We start from the raw sequence: 18206 nt of genomic DNA on the forward strand, positions 1-18206 counted from the left end.
CATCATTCATTAGTCGTGTTCTTTTCTCTTTTTATCTTGTCGTGAGAAAATGTTTTTCTTCCACCCAGAGCTTTTAAAACAGTTTTCATTTAGCAGTCTGTTGTCCCTGCTTGGGAAATGCAGAAAACAAGTGGAGAAATATAAACTTATTTTTTATAGACTAGAAATCTTTTTTTTCCATTCAGCTCCATTACTGAGTCAGCTATCTGTGTGCACTGCCAAAGGAAGTAATGGAAGTTGTCTATACAAAACAGAGGGAGCAAAAATCAACAGGAGAGAAAATTGGGTTTCTCTTGAGCCACCAGCAAAAACAAACCTGTCAACGACGTAAAATGAGTCAGGGCTCACTGCAGACTTGCAGATTCCCTGTACTGTATTGATGATATCTAAGTTGCATGACTGCTTCGCAGCTCTTTTTCCTTTAATCCAAATACTATCAGCCTTCAGACTGCTTCTCAGCATATCTGTCTGCTTGCAGACACTACTACATTGATTTCCATCTGGTGCACGTTTTAAAAGTTTTCCTCGCAACCTTAAGGATTAACTGCCCTTTTTTTTTTACAGAAGTTTAGATTCCGAAGCACGCTGAAGAAAACAATCACAGCAAAGAAGCACCAAATCTCTTGCAAACTCTCCCCTGATCATTGGGCATTCAAAGATCTACCAGCAGCTGTTAATGTAACGTTATGGATGTTTAGCAGGACTTCCTGTATCTAATGAACATAGCTCTTTCAGCGAGGAGACAAAGTGCAATGCTGTCCGAGGAAAATAAAAACGATGTTAACATTCAGTCAGGAATGCACTTACTACATGGCCTGGAATGGTGAATTGATCTCATGCTTCTGTAACAAAGATCTCATCTGTAGTCCCCATGCACTGCAGGCACTGGCGCAGCTTCAGAACGAGCGCGATGATCCTGCTCCCAAAAGGAACTGATTAGGAGGGATGTTCCCAGGAGCTATTTGATACAGGCAGCACAATCCAGAATGCCATTTATAGGGTAAAAAAAATAAAATAAAATACAGCAATCTTAAATATTTTTTATGTCTAAGAATCCCAACAGCATCATCTAACTGACAGTGAAAATAAAGGCTTTTTAAGCACTCCTATAAACATGGTGTTCCTGGATTTGAAGCAGGCAGAGCGGATGTACAGATGTTTTGGTGTGAGCATGGCACAGAAGATAAAAAGGTTCAGTTTGTTTTCCACTGCTTTCCTCTTGATTTTAACAGGAATTATACATGTCAGTCCATTTAAAATCCTACTGCTCATTTTTCTATGCCTTGTTGCACACAGAATGCATCCAGGGATATGTGATGCAAAATGTAAAGTTTTGAGGTGACCCGGTGAGGTTGGAAACAAGGACAATGTAAATAACACAGGCAACTTATAAGAAAGGTTTTCAGCATCTTTTGCCAAATATCCAACTTGTGGCAACAGTGCAAGCAAGGGACTGAAAATGTACTTGGGAGTTTTGCTTCATCAATACTATTAAATAAACCCAAGTTAAAATGGGTGTTGCCCAATCCAATTGTCAAACATCACTGACACAATACAAAGACAAATGTTTATTGGCTTAACTTTGAAACTGCAGTAAATGCTCTTCTATTCAATTAGATAAACAAATACAGTACTGAGTATATAATAGGGTCCTTTCAAGTAAATTATGCTTCCTAACTCATGTGTAAAAGAAAAATGACTTTTAATGTTTATAGTCTTGTAAAATAAGAAACCATCAAGGCTCTCCTTCTGTTATATTCCAAATATATATATATAAAAAAAAAGATGGTTTAAATGACGTCCATTTTATGACAACATGAGCAAAGCAAAGAAGTATAGCCAGGCTGACATTCTAGCTTTTCTTCTCACTCTTACGAGAGAGAGGGAGAAAAAATTCTCCATTCTCTTCTCATTTACAGTAGCACAAATCCCCAGGAACTGCACCGACTTCAGTTGGTTTTTTTGGATTTACAGCAGACTGAAAGAGATTACAATTTGGTCACACATGAATGAAGAACAGAACATCCACATTCACTCTAAATCTATTTTCCTTTCTTAGGTACACAAAACAGCAATGTTGTCCTTAGCAATGACAGATTATGTGCTATTGGTTTACCTGATTGCCTAGAGATACTTATATAGGTACCAAGCGGGATGCCTCAGTGAAGGAAGTACTTAGTTACCTTTTCCAGCAAATGCATCCACAGCTATGTCCAGAGAGAACTGCATTCTCTACAGGATCAGGGCGTTAGGCAAAAGGCTAAAATACATACATACAGCATTATGCATCCAGTGATGAGAACCACCTGTTTGTGAGTCTGTTCTATTGTTTCTGCCAAAGATTGGCTCTAAGCCTCGACAATCTCTCATGCAGATATATTAGCATACAAGGATTGTGTATCTTTAAAATACCAAGTAGAAAACTGTAGTAGTTACTGTAGAGCACTATGGTTGAAACAATATATAATTCCTGTTCTTGATGAAGAAGGGCATTTTCTTCATACAGTCTGCTTAGTTATGAGAATCTCAGATCGACTCTCAGCAAAAAAGCAATGCAGCAAATAGCTCCCCATCAATTTAAAAGCAATGATACCCCTTGCACAGCACAAACCAACTTCAGATCCTAATGCCCTATGTCTTGTCCATCTTGTTCAGCTGAGGTGCAACATCCTTCTGCACAAGCAGGCAGCCAAACAAAAAGTGTCTTTCCTTTGGTCTTGACACCTAGTGACATTAAATACATCCGCCTCTTCCATTCTGGAGGCTTTCTAATGAAGTGGCTGCAGGCAAGGAAGAGGCATTAAGAGAGGGAGCATTGTAAAAGTAAAGTGAAAATAGGCTGCTCCAGGAGATCGACAGAGATTAGGGTTGGATATCCCTGGGCTCAGTTTTACTGGGAGGATACTAATGCCCAAATCTCCAGTTGAAATGCTCTGGAAACCCTCTCTGCAGCCTCCAAGAATACAATGCAAAACAATAAATCCAGCAAGATGGTTCACAAATAGGAAAGGGTTGATTTTTGTGGGGTTTTGGTTTTTTTTTTTTGCTGAACTATAACCAAAGAATTGAAAATGTCTAAATATGTGGAAGATTTATTAAAAAAAAAAAAAATTGACAAGGTTTCAAAGTCAAGCACTCAAAAGGTAGGCAATGTGAATGCCAACAGTTTTGAGAGTCCAGTGTAAGACGCCTAGGGTTTTATTTTGCAGAACCTTGATTCTTATGGATCCCCAATCTCTTAAAGACCCGAACCCTAACTTTTCCAGAGAGCTCTCAACACTCAGCTCAACTGCTTGCAGGTTACTTGCTAAATCACGTCAACTCAATCGGTCTGGCCCCTATATTGCTTCCTGACTTCAACTCTCCTATAATGAAATCCTGCTGCCCCATACCTCCAGCCCACGTCCCGCACTGCCGTAGCGCTCCCAGGCTCCATTCTCCATGCCGTCCTTCAATCACACATGCTCTTTGATGAAAAGTTACACTCCCTTGAACTAAGTTGTGGAGAGCTTACCCTGTCCTTCCTCAGAGCTCTCCTCCAACTCACTTCTAACCACAAGAATCTCACAAAAGCATTTAGGCTGTTTTGTTCTGTGTTTTGATACCAATGAGCACAATAAAGTTCTGGATTCCTAAGCACTGCTGCAATACAAATAAATACGAAAATAATGCTGTATGCCTAATGAAGAAGAGGCAGGGAAATGGCCAGTTGTGTCTCCTTACCTTTCTATCTCATAAATCACATATACATGTATTTATATTTAAATATGTCAAAATGGAAGCCAGGTACCTGCTCCCTACATCTGGTGGAAAAAAACCCTCTGACTCTTTTTTTTTCTTTGGAATGTCTCAATTTACCAAACAGAAACATTTCATACAGACGAGTATTCAATTAAATTCCTTTGGAAAACAGGCAAGCTTCCACTGGAGCTATGCCAGCCCTGGCTTCTGAGCAGCCCAGCTGGTAGTCTCCTGAGGACCGGGGCTTCCAGCTCCCACAGCTTCAACAAATCTTGCTAGGCAAACTGCCTGAAGATTAAGGACCCTTGGGCTTATAATGCCTGCAGTCCAGGGCAGGCTACCAGGCATAGCACAGCGTCATGGTGATTGGAGAGCTCAGAGATACCAGGGTCATGGCTAGAGCCATGGCCACCATTCAAGTATCCAACAACCCAGGCTCCAGTCCTTTTTACAGACAATTTCAAACCATTGGAACGTCAAGGTTCCCTAGGAAATCAAAATACTTTTTTCCTTCCAGCTCTATTGCATACATATGGGGCAAACAAAAGCAGATTCTTCTTATTCCTTTAGTCTCCTTCAGGTGTTCCTTATTACTGTATGTTAGTCTTGTTCCTTTGTATGATTAGTTTGCAGCTCTTTTGGGAAAGACACCATTTTTCTACCTGTATTTGAACAGTTTCTAGCCTAATGAGACCCAGATTGTAGCTGTATATGTATGGTACTGTAATGCAGAAAACAAGGTGTTATCATTTTCTTTTTTCCCTCATTAGAGAGGAGCTTATTGAAAAATCAAAGTATTCCCTGTAATAATTTTCACTCTGTTAGCCATAGGCAACATTTGTTGGACAGTAATTAAAATAATTTAAAAATATCTAAATTTTGCATGCATATTGTTTCTTATTTTTTCACAGACTGTGTTTGTTCTTCCCCCAGCTGAAAAGCCAGAAATCAGAATTTACTTCCCATGTTCTCACCTCCCTCTCTCTACTTTATACCATATTGCAACTTGTCATATTATATTATGAATATCTTATGAACTGTCTAATTGACATATTAGTTACATATTTATGTTGAAGAGCTTTTTTCCTCCACTATTTTTAGAGACATTGATTTTACATGTCATGATATCCATATCTATATTTATACTGAATATATCTCAATTATTTTTTTCTTACCCTATTTAGTTCAAGGATTTTAATGATGATATGCACTGAAAACAGAGCTTTGTATCAGCCCTTCATTTCACAAGGGAGATGGATAAATTTCAGCTCTTCTGGGAAATAACACTATTCTACCAGACAGGTGAGTTTTCCACTACAGCCACGAGACAGTACTTGACTTTGCAAAGTAAAGACCAAGATGGTCCTTTCTCATTAAAAGAGACACACTTTGTTTTTCTGAAAACAAGGAGGAGCTAATGAAAACATTGAAGGGAAACAAACTGAAATATTCCTCTAACTTGGGGTGATGAACATCAGCAATACTACACACCATTCCCATCTTGCTCACGCTGTCAGTCCTTATGAACCAAATTCTGCAAACACATACATGAATAATTACTCCAAGTTCTTCAGGTTGAGGCTATTCATATGATTAAAGCTGCTCTGAACCAAGTGATGGTGAATAAAATTGTTGGAACATAATGTTATGTACTATAGTGTGGACCTCTAATTTTATATTTCATAATAGAAATGTAAATGATTTTTAAAAAATAGTTGTCTCTCAGAAATGTTACTACTAAAATAAAAACAAATTTCTCTAGGGCTCTATTTACAATGCCAGAAGAATTGCATAAGCACGATTCCTGACTTTCATGAATGTAACCAGCGTGGTTATGCCCCAGAACCGAATAATTAAAAGCCAGATATTGGCAGCTTCAGGCTTGCTTTTCCACAGGAGCCTAAGGGGTAAACTTTAGAAGGCAAACTTCACAACAGCCACTTCATTACGGAAAGAACCTGCATCTGATCCCCAGAAAGGCGCTCAAAAGTAACGTCTCTGTGGCAATGCAAGGATGGCCCACATGAAGAGGACAAGCTTGCATGCTGCCAACCATAAAGATTCCTAACGTGAGATTACAAAATATACCGGATTTTGGACATTTTCATCCATCTATCTCACTAAGCCTTTACAGCAAAGGTGTCCGACCTTCCTGATACCCTTGTGTGACCTTAACAAAAACTGCACGTGGCCCAGGGAGCCGAGGAGGAAGTTCTGGGAGCAGTTTCAAGGCAGAACACAATGGCTCTGCGGGCATCCCAGCCGTCTGCTGCTGGATGGGGCTGAGCCAGGCACACAGCTGGATCCTGGGTCAGCCAGCACCCCTTGGCTTCAGCAGCCTCTGCTGGCTTTCTGCTGCCCAGAGCTGGGGATTCAGGTTATCTGTCACCCCAAAATCAAAGCCTTTCTACTGTATGTGTGGCATCGCCTCGGCATGGGACCTGTGCTTAACAGCTCACAAACCACAGGTTTGCCATAGTTTACATTTCCTGACTTTTTTCCTGCAACCATGAAGGTTAGAAATTGTTTTTTTAAAAATGAAAGCTGAAAATTGCAAGTCAACGTGCCTCTAGTTGCTGAGGCTTTCGTACTTACAGTATGTTAGTAACTACAGTACTCACAAATATCAAAAGAAATATAAGAAAGTAATGATACTCTGCAATACATGAAGGACTTCTCTGGAGATACGAAAGGCTCAGGACTCGATGATTTATGTTCATGAGAAATGGCATGTCAAAGAGCAAAGCGAGCCTGGTAAGGATTGACTGAATTTAAAAGCACACGCACAAACGCACACGCACACAAAAATCGCTGTGGAAAACGTGCTGCCTAACTGTGCATGAACGAGCCCAGCAGCTCAGGCACTTTGCTAAGCTCCAGCAGGAAGAGGGAAGCACTGCAAGGGACATTCCTGGGTGCCCACCCACGGTAAATAGTGGGGCTGCTGCCTGAACAGATGGGTTGGGGCAGGTAGTGAAGGTCTGTCCTGACTCCCTGCACACCCGTGGTCTGTCCTGACTCCCTGCACACCCGTACCTGTGCACGCAGGTGGAGGCGAGAGGGTGTGCTTGGCTCCCGGAGCCACCACGAGCAGGAGAAGGGCAGTAGCGCCAGGCTTGCAGGGGAAACATTCCCTGTTGTGTCCCAAAGCAAACAGCAATAAAACAAACTGCTAATGAGGATGCAACCTGACCCTTCGCAAAGTACATGCCCAAGGACTATGTGTCTGCCTGTGTTTAAGGGGAAGGGAAGGACTGTGTCAGCGGAAACTTCAAGCTCAAGGGGATTTTTTTAAAAGAACAACAAAAAAAATTGTTTGGATATTTTGCTGGTAATAAAAGTTACTCACAAAGAAACAGAGAGCAAACAGTGCTTTGAAGGAAAGAGAAGTCTGTTAAACAAAGAACCTTACCCTGCGGAAAGAATTCCTTTTTAACACTAATGTTAACATTTCATTTTTTATAAGAAATCCCAGTGGATCCTCCCTTAAGACTCTTCAGCTCCAGACAGGGCACTTCTCTTTTTTCCTCTCTGCCTGTTGACCTACTCTGCTGATCTTTCTTTCCAGGAAAGAAACAAACTTTTACTCACTTTTTTTGCTTTTCTTTACTAGGCTGCTTGTCATACTGTTACACAAACCGTTCTCAGACCCATCAGAGCCTGTGCAGGCAAAACATCTAGATTTTAGTATTTTACAACACAAGACCAGCAGCTCCAGGAAACTAAAGAACCCATGAGGAAACCACTCATGACAACATTTACAATCTTATATCTGTTATTTTAAAAGGCAAGAAGACAACATGTAATACAGAAGGCACTTCTAAGGAAGATAAAAGAATGTGTTTAATGTACTGAAAGGCAACCTGTCATTCTGACACCCTCCTGCTTTTTGGGGAGTCATATTAATAATAACACTTAACAAGGAAGATGTGATGGCACAAGGTAGCGCGTTTATTGAGGCCTATCATTGGCAGCTATTTCAATTAGGAGTGTAATGGTAAACCTGGATAGTACTCTGCAAAGAAACTGTGATGGTGGAGAGTAATCCAGGATGTAAGAAGTTTGGGATGCAAGAAGTTTGGGAACTGATGATCTAGGGACAGTATCATAGTAACATAAACAATACTTTATGGAGTACTGCTAATTGAAACCAAAAGATTTTGCAAGCAGTTAAACATGGGCTTAAACTTAAATATTGGAACCATCTCACTGAAGCTAATAGACATCAACGCAGTACTTGAGCACCTTGGAATTACGAAAATCTATTTTCACAAGTTTCTGGAGGAACACCACCACTAGCACTTCTTCTTGAAAAAAGGATCTGACACACAGGCATGTCAAGTAACACACAACAGAGTAGTTCAGAGATCTGCTAGCTGATCATTATCTGAGGTTATAAATCCATATGGGGCAGTGCTCTGCCTGAACAAACACGCCTGGTCTCTCAATGTCCTTCAGAATCAAGTTACTCCAGCAGAAATGGTGAGTGCATGGTAGATACGTCTGCCCTGGTGGGACTTTATGTGTGAACAGAGCTCTCACGACCCCCAAGCCAAGCTGCTGAGTAGCATCTCTGCATTGTATCCTCTCGTACTTCTTGCTGTGAAGCCAGTGCATTTACAGCCAGGTCAGAGTCACTGCACCAGTCAGCATAGGCAAGGCACAAAAGCGGTGCAGGGGAACAGGAAAGCAGGAGTGCATCTTGCCCATCCAAAAGTAAGTTCTTCCCCTTTGTTATTGTCCACTGGACTAAGTGGGAGCTGAGGGGCGTTTCCTTCCCAGGAGTATTCCTGGACTAGCAAAGGCAAAGCCACTTGCTGCATGGGGTATCTAGGCCTTAATGAAGAATTATCATGAAATTCAGGTCCAGCTGCTCAATGCTAGTCCCACTATGCAGGACATATTTTTCCCATTTATTTTCTCACTCAGATTTCACCTGTAAAACAGTAACGCTAATGCAGCTTCTCAATTTCAGCCTGTTAAATCCTTAGTTCAGCTAGCATAATTACAAAGAACATTTTCCGATAAAGAAGTCTAAAACTTTCAATTGCAATTGTAACAGTAGAGCACCCTGAAATGTGTTTTGCTGCGACACTGCGCTCAACTGTTCCAGGTATGTTAGCAAGATCAGGTCTGCGACACATCACAACCCCAAAAGCTTCCCACCTAAGACTAAGAATGGAATAAGCAATCTATCACATGCTATGACACGTTCCCCAAAACACACACACACTCAAAACCTTAAAGTGGTGTCAGAATGTTTATTGAAGAGGGCAATCTAACTGGCTGAACCGATCTGGGTACCTGGTAACTTTTAACATAAGCAAACAGAGATACTGTAAACTTGCTGTGCATGGAAACTGTGTTTATACTTGAATTGGACTTGGAAGACTGAAATAATTTAATAGAAAAATACAGCTTAAGTTCCCAGGAGCTCTGAATGACCTCAAGATCATTCTGAAAAAACAGAAATATAGGGATATAACCAATGATGCAAATGGAGTTACACAGGCATTTTCAAAGTCAGCTAAAAAAATACATTTAGTTGCCTATTTGTTATGATAGCTTTGCAAATATACTTCTAAAAACACACTTTTCAGTGCCACCAAACACTTTTTTGTCACTTGCGTTATCAGAACTGATAGTAAGCGTTCTGCAATGTAAGTGCTGCCTCATTTACTTGTGAGTTTAGTAAAGGCCGGATCTTTTCTTTCTAGCCATACTGCTAAAATTCTTACTATCACATGACAAGATAATAAACTTTCTTAGTGATGCAGTGGAAGTAGATTAGAAGAGGAAAAAAGAAACAGAAGCAACAAATTTCAGATTATCCTCTGTGCAGTTGATATATCAATGAAATTATTTACACAGTAACTAAAATAGCTGTACACTGGAACATCTGCATGGAAAGTGAACACAAATCAGAGATATAATAACCATGACAAATTGTGAGCTCTGTTGCTCATACATCTAGAAAATCACTATCAGGAATATTAAAACACCAAGAGAAATTAAGCCAATGTTGCATAATGATGATCAAACTCCTATGAAAATCAGGAAATTGTTAAATCTAATACTGATTTGTTTAAAAAAATGAAGTAAAAGGGGCGGGGGTAATTATTTTGTAACTTTTGCCACTGAAAACAGCCAGATGAGTCTAATGAAGCTGCATTTATTCTTCTGCTGTGGGCTGGGTGCACGGCCGCAACGGGAAGCTGACCCTGAGACGGAACGTTTGAGAAGCATTGAATGACGCATTGCAGGTTACCAGTGAATCTGTATTTGTACCTGCATCTGTATTTGTACCTGCATTTTCCACACCACTCATACAACTCCCATTTTGACATGGAAACATCACGCAGGCAGACCTAAGAGATTGTGCTTGTCACAGCAAGGTCCTCATCCTGCAAAACCTTACGTATGTCCAGGATCGGGATGACCCGTGGCAAAATTCAGCACCAGGTTACATCAAGTCTTCAGAGGAGGGGACCTGGTTTCTGTTTAGTGCAGGAACACCCCATGAATTTTGGTGTAACGTGTGGAAATCAACTGACCCCGCAAAAGATTCGCCAACCTTTTGAGAAAACAGCATAACGAACAGGTGTTTTTGCGGAGTAGAGGCGACAAGGCCCCCCGCGTGCTGCTGTCGCGTCCCGGTTTTGGGGGTGAAACCCCGCATTTCGGCTCTCCTCAGAGGGAAGCGGGCAGGAGGGCGCCGCAGCCCCGGCCGGCCGGCCGGCCTGCAAGGGAGGGAGCTGCCGGGCTCCGTCCCGCGCCGGCGAACCGGCCCTGCGCTGCAGCCGGCAGCCGCCCGGCCGCGGAGGCCGCACCGCGCCCTGCACGGCTCGGCTGGGCCCTGCCCGGCTGGGGTCGGCCCTGCCCGCCGCCCTCGGCCCGGCCGCCAGCGGCTGCGCACGCCTCTCCCCTTCCTCCTCCTCCTCCTTCTCCTCCTCCACTTTCTGGCGGCCGCTGCCCCCGGCAGGCATGGAGGCCATCGAGGAGCTGGCGCTCAAACCCTGCACCTCCTCCCTCTACCTGCGGCCTTTCCGCCTCTGTTACCGGCAGGTGAGTGGCGCCGGCGGCTCGCCCCTTGGCGCCCGCCCAGCCCCTTCCCTCACGGCCGGGCCATCCCGTCCCGTCCCGTCCCCCCGCCCCTTCCCTCCGCCGCGGCCGGGCCCTCTCCCGCCTCGTCGCGGAGCGCAGAGGCGGGAGGCCGAAGGAGAAGGGCCGGCCGGCCCGCGGGCCCCTCTGGTGTCCTGTCACACCCCCCACCCCCCCCCGGCCTCCGCCATTTTGGGACAGCGGCGGTGTCGCCGGAGGAGCGTGCGCCTCAGCCTGATGGCGCCCTCCCGCCCCGCACCGCCCGGCACCGCCCCGCAGGCGGCTGCTCTGCCCCTGCCCGCCCGCCGCAGCCTTCCCGGGCCGGCGGGGTGGACAGCGGAGGTAGCCCGAAAGATCGGTGCCTGTGGAGGGGACTGCCTTGGGGTGTGACAGCAACTCCAGCTCCTCCACGGGTGCGCCGTGCCCCCGGGCGCCCGCTACCTCACTGGGGTCCGGGGCTGTCTCCTTAACCCCGTTCTGGTGTTTCAGTTCACCTTTGAGCGGGGCATCTCCTGATCTGGGCCTTGCTTTGGTGCTGAGAGTTTGCAGATCGAGCCCGTTGCTGGCCAGCCCTCAGCGTGGCATGTTAACTTCTATCGACAAGTTAGGCCGCTGCTCTGCCAGGCCAGCCTCGGTGCTGGCAAGTGGGAAGCAGGGAAAGAAATCCCTTTCCTTGTCATGTTTGTATCAACGTGAGTCACCTTCCACAGCATCCCTGAGAACTGGTACCTCCAACAGTGGCAGGAATGCAAGGCGTGAAAGGAAAGTTGCTTCTCGCAGCGTAAAGTGCTGCATGTTCCTTGAAAGTTTTCTGCGAGCGAGGTCGTGCACAAAAGCGTTTGTTTTTCTAGCTGATAATGCAGTATTGGCTGGTCCGGGGTGAGCTTCTACCCAGGTAGAGGGGTGGAAGTGGAAATACAGAAGAATTTGGACAGCCCTAAAAATGCATGCTGCAGACCACATCTCTTATTCCTTCTTTGCTTTGCTTCTAAACGCAGCAGTTGAAAAGGCAGAAGAGGGAATGTATATGAAGGAGGTGTAAGTCCAACAGTGAGATAAGATAGAGAAGAGGAAAAGCAAGGGTTGAAATAGCTTGCATTAAAACAGTTGAATTGATTTTTTTACCTTTTTTGATACATATTGTACATGATTTTCCTGAAGAAAGCTCTCTTTTAATTGGTTGGGAAAAGTAAAACATTTTGATTCGTGAACAGCTGAAAGCTTTACACTGAATTAATTATTTCTTTATAGGTATCAGAAGAAAACCTGAAGAACATTCTTTCATGTTCTGAATTTTTTCTGGCTTAGTTTATAAGTGACAAGTCTTGCTTCTTAATTTCATTTTCATTTCTGAGTCATGCTCTATTTGCATGAAAAATGGGATTTAATTAAAATGTACAAAACAGTATTACAAAATTACTTTTAATTGAATACAAGTGCCTTAAGTGTGATGAGTATGGTAAAGAAGAAATAAGGATGTGTTTGGTCACATGCTGTGATTTGACAGATACCAGCATTGCCACCAAAAGAAGTAGACTTGCCCTTTCTGCAGATCTTGCTACTTCCTCTGCTTGCACAAGTGTTTGTGCAGCAAGATAGTGAGCTGGGTCAGGGATCTGGTCCAGGTCAAACATAATCTGGCCAAAAGAAGGAGTTAGTTTTCACCTAAAGAAAGTCCATCAGTTCAAATGCTTATGCTGGCAGATGGGAGGTGGTAATATGGTGGTTAGGGATGAGTGTTTGGGGGCTGGTTGAGGGCAGAGATTGTTTCTCTTGGCTGCAGCACTGTCTTAAAATGAACATGAAAATGTAGTTTATATGGCATCTGTAGAGAAGCTGGCTTGGGTCAGGCCTACTGAGTGCATAAGCTCAACAAGCGCACAACTGCCTGCACCTGACGTGAGGGACAAGCTCTACGTTTACTGAAAACTCATTTTGCATTTAAAACCTGACTTAGTAACCAGAGGAAATACTAAATATTTTTAGTCATTTAACTAATTGTTTCAAAGGCATTTAGGCCTGCTGAAAACCCCATTAAATAGCTAAATGGTTAAGTGTCTAAAATCTAAGGGAGTTAGGTGTCTGATCTGCTTAAGAATTTTTGAAAATTCCACACTCACCTAACACTGAAAATTATTTCCAAAATCTAGCCCTTGATCTTAATGGTTTTATGCTGAGGAGGTCTTCCCCTTGTCCAACATTTTTTTATTCACTAGCTGGAAAAAGAAACTTTTCAGTTCCTAATTGGTGCTGTATCTTAAATTAGTTTCCCCCTTCCATGAATTCCCTGCACGTGCTTGCTGAACTTAACCCAAATCTAATAAAAAAGTCTTTCTGAATAACAGAATAATCTGAATGAGGAAAATTTAAGTAATGGCATTTGTTGCACTGTGAAAACTGAGATCAATTTGGATACTTACTTTATGCAGTATGTGGCATCATGCTGTAATTGGAAGGCTTGGGGCGGTCTTACAGGTATTTTTGTGAAGCTATTATATGTCCCCTATAATTCACTGCAGTCTGAAGAAGATTCATTGATGCATATTTTTGTGTTTATTTAATATTGATAAAGAATAATTTGGGCCTTGAAGACTGAGATTTTGAAATCTATTTTCAAACAGATACGTTCTTAAAATAGACACTGATATTTCAACATAACTCCTCTGTCCAAGGATGTATATAGAATGAGAGTTTTTTTATTTTATTAGTTTGGGTTTTTATAACTATTGCTTTTCTGTGCAAACAAGAAATTGAAAGAATTTTTCACATACAATGTGATTTTAAGATTATTTCTAAGCATTCATGAACAGTTAACGTTACAGCATTGATTCCTAGACATTTAATCATGAACACGTACATTATAGCATTGATTCTAAGACATTTAATCTAAAAATTATACTATTTGTTTGGAGGTAGTTTTGATCCCATCACTGTAGCTAAAACAGTTAAGTCTTCAGCAATTAAACATAAATTTAGATACAATTGATGTGTATCACAGTTTACCCTACTAGTCAGATTTTATCCATTCAACTCGTACCCTGCTGAGTTGTAAACCACTGTTCTTCTAGCAGGTTTACAGACCACCAGAAAACTGCAGGACGTCAGCAAAGGGATCCATTGGGTGGGTGGAGGAGGGGTGGTGAAATCTAAACAAAATGCTGAGTAAATACTGTTGTAAGCCCACACAGGTTATGCATGTGAAGAAGATTGTGGTCACACCTGATCAAGAGTGGAGCCAAAGACTCAGATGGTCTCCTACCTGTTCGTCAGGGGCACTTAACACATTCAAAACTGTAGGCCCAAAGACTGGATTAGTGTTTTGGCCAGCTGAGTATTTTCCTGGATGTTCAGACAGGGAGTTGTGGGCACATGCAGATACAGAGTTGTATGCACTTAGAATCAAGTCAGGTGGTTACTATCATGTTAGAGAAAACTCCATCAGTGTCTTTCTAGGTTTGTGCTTGAGTCTTAAGTTTTCCTGTGTCATAAGAGCTTGAGTCGTCCGTTGGATTGAACCCGTTATATTTGGTTACATATAGAAATACTCTCCCAAAAGACCTTGAGAAAAATGTTGGTTTCTGGCTATTTAGCTGTAGTGAGGATTTTCATAAGTCATAGGAGTTCCTGAAGTTGCAGCAATTTATGCCCATGGTGGATCTGCTCTTCCAATACAGGGTCATGAGATCTTTTCATATGAGGTCTTTCATCTTCCTCTTCCTCTGCCCACTCATATTTTAAATGGAAGTGATGAGCTCTGAATGTTTCCTGTAGAGTGTAAAATTAAGCGTACAGCCTTCTGAAAGAATTCTAGCTTTTGAACCATGTGGGTTCAGGCAACGTGCAACTTAGTGTTAGGCATCCAAGCTATGGGGAATAGCCTGGCTCTCCAGACAAATCACTGTACCAACCACTTTTTTAAATTATTTGTTCTGTCTTTGTATAGTGCAAAGGTAGAAATGGAAGTGCAGTAAAGGAGTCATGGAATTCAGCAAGCTGTAGGCAGATTTGGTTAGGGCCAATGCGGAGGGGTAAGGTACAGTTTAAAACTATGTTCTTCAAAATAGGCATCTAACAGCTCCTCAAAATGGACCTCCCTTTCTGCTTGGGATTTTCAGCTGTCAGCCCTTCCTCAAGATGGGCACCTCAGTCAAGTAAGCTATGTTATTTTAAGTGGAGTGGCCTGAGGGCGAGAGATGGACAAGGTACCTCATGTAGCCTGATTAATATCTTCTTCATTTTGTCAGTAGGAACCCTGTTTATATATTTTTGTTCTGCTTGGTACTGAAAGAAGAGAATTAATATATCTCCCATATAGGATAGCATCTGGCTAGTTTTAATGTGTACTTGCCCCTAAAGTGCAAATTGATTTGTTGTCTAAAGGGGCTTTTTTTTTTTTTTTAAACATATATCACCTCCTGAAGAATTAGCTTCTTTACCAGGAACTCCATGGTAAATCTCTTTTCACTTTTTCCTATTGAAGTTTTTCTGCTTTTCATAAATAATTTATTCAAGAGACCAGAGGGATGGCTAATGAGAGATTAACTGAATGCCCAAGGGCTAGGGCATTTCCCTGGGATGTGGTAGAGTCAGGCTGCAAGATCTTGCTTCAATTAATATTGCTTCCCACATCACAGGAGAGTGTGCTCACTGCTGAGAAGCACATTTGTGTGTAAATTTTCAAGCTCTCTTTTGTGTGTGTTAGCCAGGCAGTGGCCTATATATTAGACAAAAAAAATACCAAGTTTAAGAATTCTGCTGAGACTAAGTCATGAAGTAGTCTCTGAGTACTAACAGTTGAGCAGAGCTGTTAGGATTTTAGGCAGTGTTAAGTATCCAATTGGGAATTTGGATTCAATGTAGTCTTCTCAATCAGTACCTGAGCAGGGATTTCAGTGGTTCTGCATGTTTGTTTTGGACTCTAACACAGGGCTTTGACAGACAGAGCTCTGGTGAATCTTGTAGTAATTTAAGAAGTTACTGCATGCAATTGTTTGTCCCCATGCTAGCAGTTATTGCCCTCTGAGAATCAGCAGAAAGGAAAGCAGTTTTATGCCAGCTCTTACTCTGCCATTCCAGTTCAAACCCGCCTCCATCAGCCCTTCAAACTAAATTACTGAGCTTCGCATAGAACTAAGTGAATTGCCTTTGCAGTTCACTTTGGTGACCTCTGTGCTAGGGACAGTATCCTTCAAGGGGTGGCAGAGCATCAGCTGGGGGGAAGCATCTAGCTGGAGGAATGTATCTTGAGCTGCAACAGAAACTTTTGCCCAGAGCTCACATATCTGGATCTAGCCCAGACTCCTATAGCTTTGTTTTTAAAGGTTGTTCTGGCAAGGGAGCTCTTGCCACTGTTTCCTTGCATTGTATAAACATATATGTGCATTCTGCCCAGGAACTTTCAGAAGTTTGCTGCTAATATCAACTGTCAGTAATTTTCCCAGTATGTATGTGAGTTTGTATTCGAATGTGTGGAATGGTGAATGGGCATCTGTTTCAATGATGTGGGATAAACCTCAAAAACTCCGTGCATATCGACTGAACCATAAAGTCAGTAGTGGTAAATTGGAACTATTTGCTCTTTTGTGAGCTTCACATTCCTTCCACACTTCAGAGTAGTCCAGTGCCTGAGCATCACATATCCTCTATTGATTTAATGTTTAGAATCATTAATTTTGAAATTAAACATGAAAAATGCTCCCTTCAATTTCATTTTAATGCATGATGTTTTCATTCGGTGTTCAGGTAATTCAATTATAATCTCCTTGAGTTTTACAGTCATTCTAAAGTAATTTTCAAGACTATTGTAGATTTTAACACATCATGAACTTTATAATGGGTAGAAAATGTACTTCGGGAGTAGTGCGCAATTCATCAGTGGAGAAGGCATTTCTTATTTCTAATCTTAGATTTGCTACTGCTTTCTTTTGTGACCATGAGCAACCACTCTGTTTCTCTGCCTTACAATTTAAGTGTCTTGGAGATGTCAAGAGATTAAAATATGTATGCATGCAGAAAGAAGTGAGGTCTGTATCATTAATGTCATGAAAACTTTGAAGATGAAAAAAGCAAAGCAGTGCAGTGTTACAGTAATATTAACAATCTGATTTTACATTCAGAAATTTTTTTTATACAGTAATAGGAACATGAACATGCCTAGCTGCCTGAAATGTTCTCTGGAACTTCCGTCTGCTTTTTTATAAACCTAAAACATTCTTTTCCATTTTGACAGTTAAAAATGATGCTGTTGAGAGAGTAAACAGATTTTTAAGTTACCTGTTCAAACAAGTAAGTCTTCTGTTTAATCTTCAAAAGGCTCCAGTAGTAGGAAATATGCTACTGAGTAATACATTTATTTGCAGTTCATTTTTTCAAAGCAGTAGTGCAATAAAAGGAGATGCCATTTTTGCTGCAAAATTTGTCTCATTTTCTTCAGCTTGTCAAGTTTGTTGTCAGTATATAGTATTAATCTTAAATGCAAACATAGTGCTTCTAGCTCAGGAAGTCCCTGAGCTGCAAATTGCAGGAGGCTGGGAGTATTTTAACAATATAGTCTTCCTTAGGCATCTTGGCTTCTGTCAGAGGTAGGATCCTGGATAAGACAGATTTCTGATCTGACTGATGTGACTGCTGCTGTGTTCACTGGGAATTATGGTTGAAGTGCAGTATAATTCTTTTATATGGGTGAAAGAAAAGAAACGTGAAGTTTTTGCAATGACAGCATTAGAGAGTTAAATACCAAGGGAACATAATTTCATTTGAGAGAAACAGTGTTCTTTGAAATTAGAGCACAGGTTTAAGAAAAGAAATTAAGGAATCTACGTGTATCTGCTTCTGGCTCTGCCATACACCTTGAATTCAACTCTGGAAATTTGTACAAGTTATTTTTGTATGAGACATTTATGAATTACTAAAGGGGGAAATGAGAAGAATTCGTTAATAAGAGTAGTAGTTGAAAAGAACTCTAGTACTTGTTTTTGTTTCAGTGAATATTATGTTGTATTAGTCTTAATTTCTTTATCCAGCATGCTTTGACAAGTGAATGTAGGGTTCTTTGAAGTAAATACATGAAAACTAGTTGGCAGTGACAAAATTTAATGCTTTTAGGTCAGTCATATTATGATTTAACAAACTTATGAGAGCAAATGTCACTTATTGGAAAGAATAAGGTTCTGTCAAAGCATCTTTTGTGGCATCCTTGCACAGGGCTGAAATGTGTCTACACCTGCATAAATGAACATTAAAATCTCATTTAATGTCATCAGTAACTAGACTGCTTGGGTTACCATGCAATAGCTATGAAATTAAGACTGAGTATTAGGAGGAGGTATGTAAGTTGCAGTTAGCTTAAACCAGTATTTTTCAAG

At 41.7% G+C, this 18206-nt stretch overlaps 1 protein-coding gene across 1 annotated transcript in view; it reads left to right on the top strand.

Annotated features, from left to right (window-relative positions):
• The first annotated feature begins 10619 nt into the window (after positions 1-10619).
• Positions 10620-18206, top strand: part of NUDT14 (nudix hydrolase 14) — a 64460-nt gene continuing 56873 nt past the window's right edge. The window contains exon 1 of the mRNA XM_069783273.1: positions 10620-10806. Coding sequence (XP_069639374.1) covers positions 10726-10806 — 81 coding nt within the window. The 5' untranslated portion in view covers positions 10620-10725. The remainder of the gene's footprint in view (positions 10807-18206) is intronic.

This window comes from Haliaeetus albicilla, chromosome 5 (genome assembly GCF_947461875.1).
Source record: "Haliaeetus albicilla chromosome 5, bHalAlb1.1, whole genome shotgun sequence".
Taxonomy (NCBI): domain Eukaryota; kingdom Metazoa; phylum Chordata; class Aves; order Accipitriformes; family Accipitridae; genus Haliaeetus; species Haliaeetus albicilla.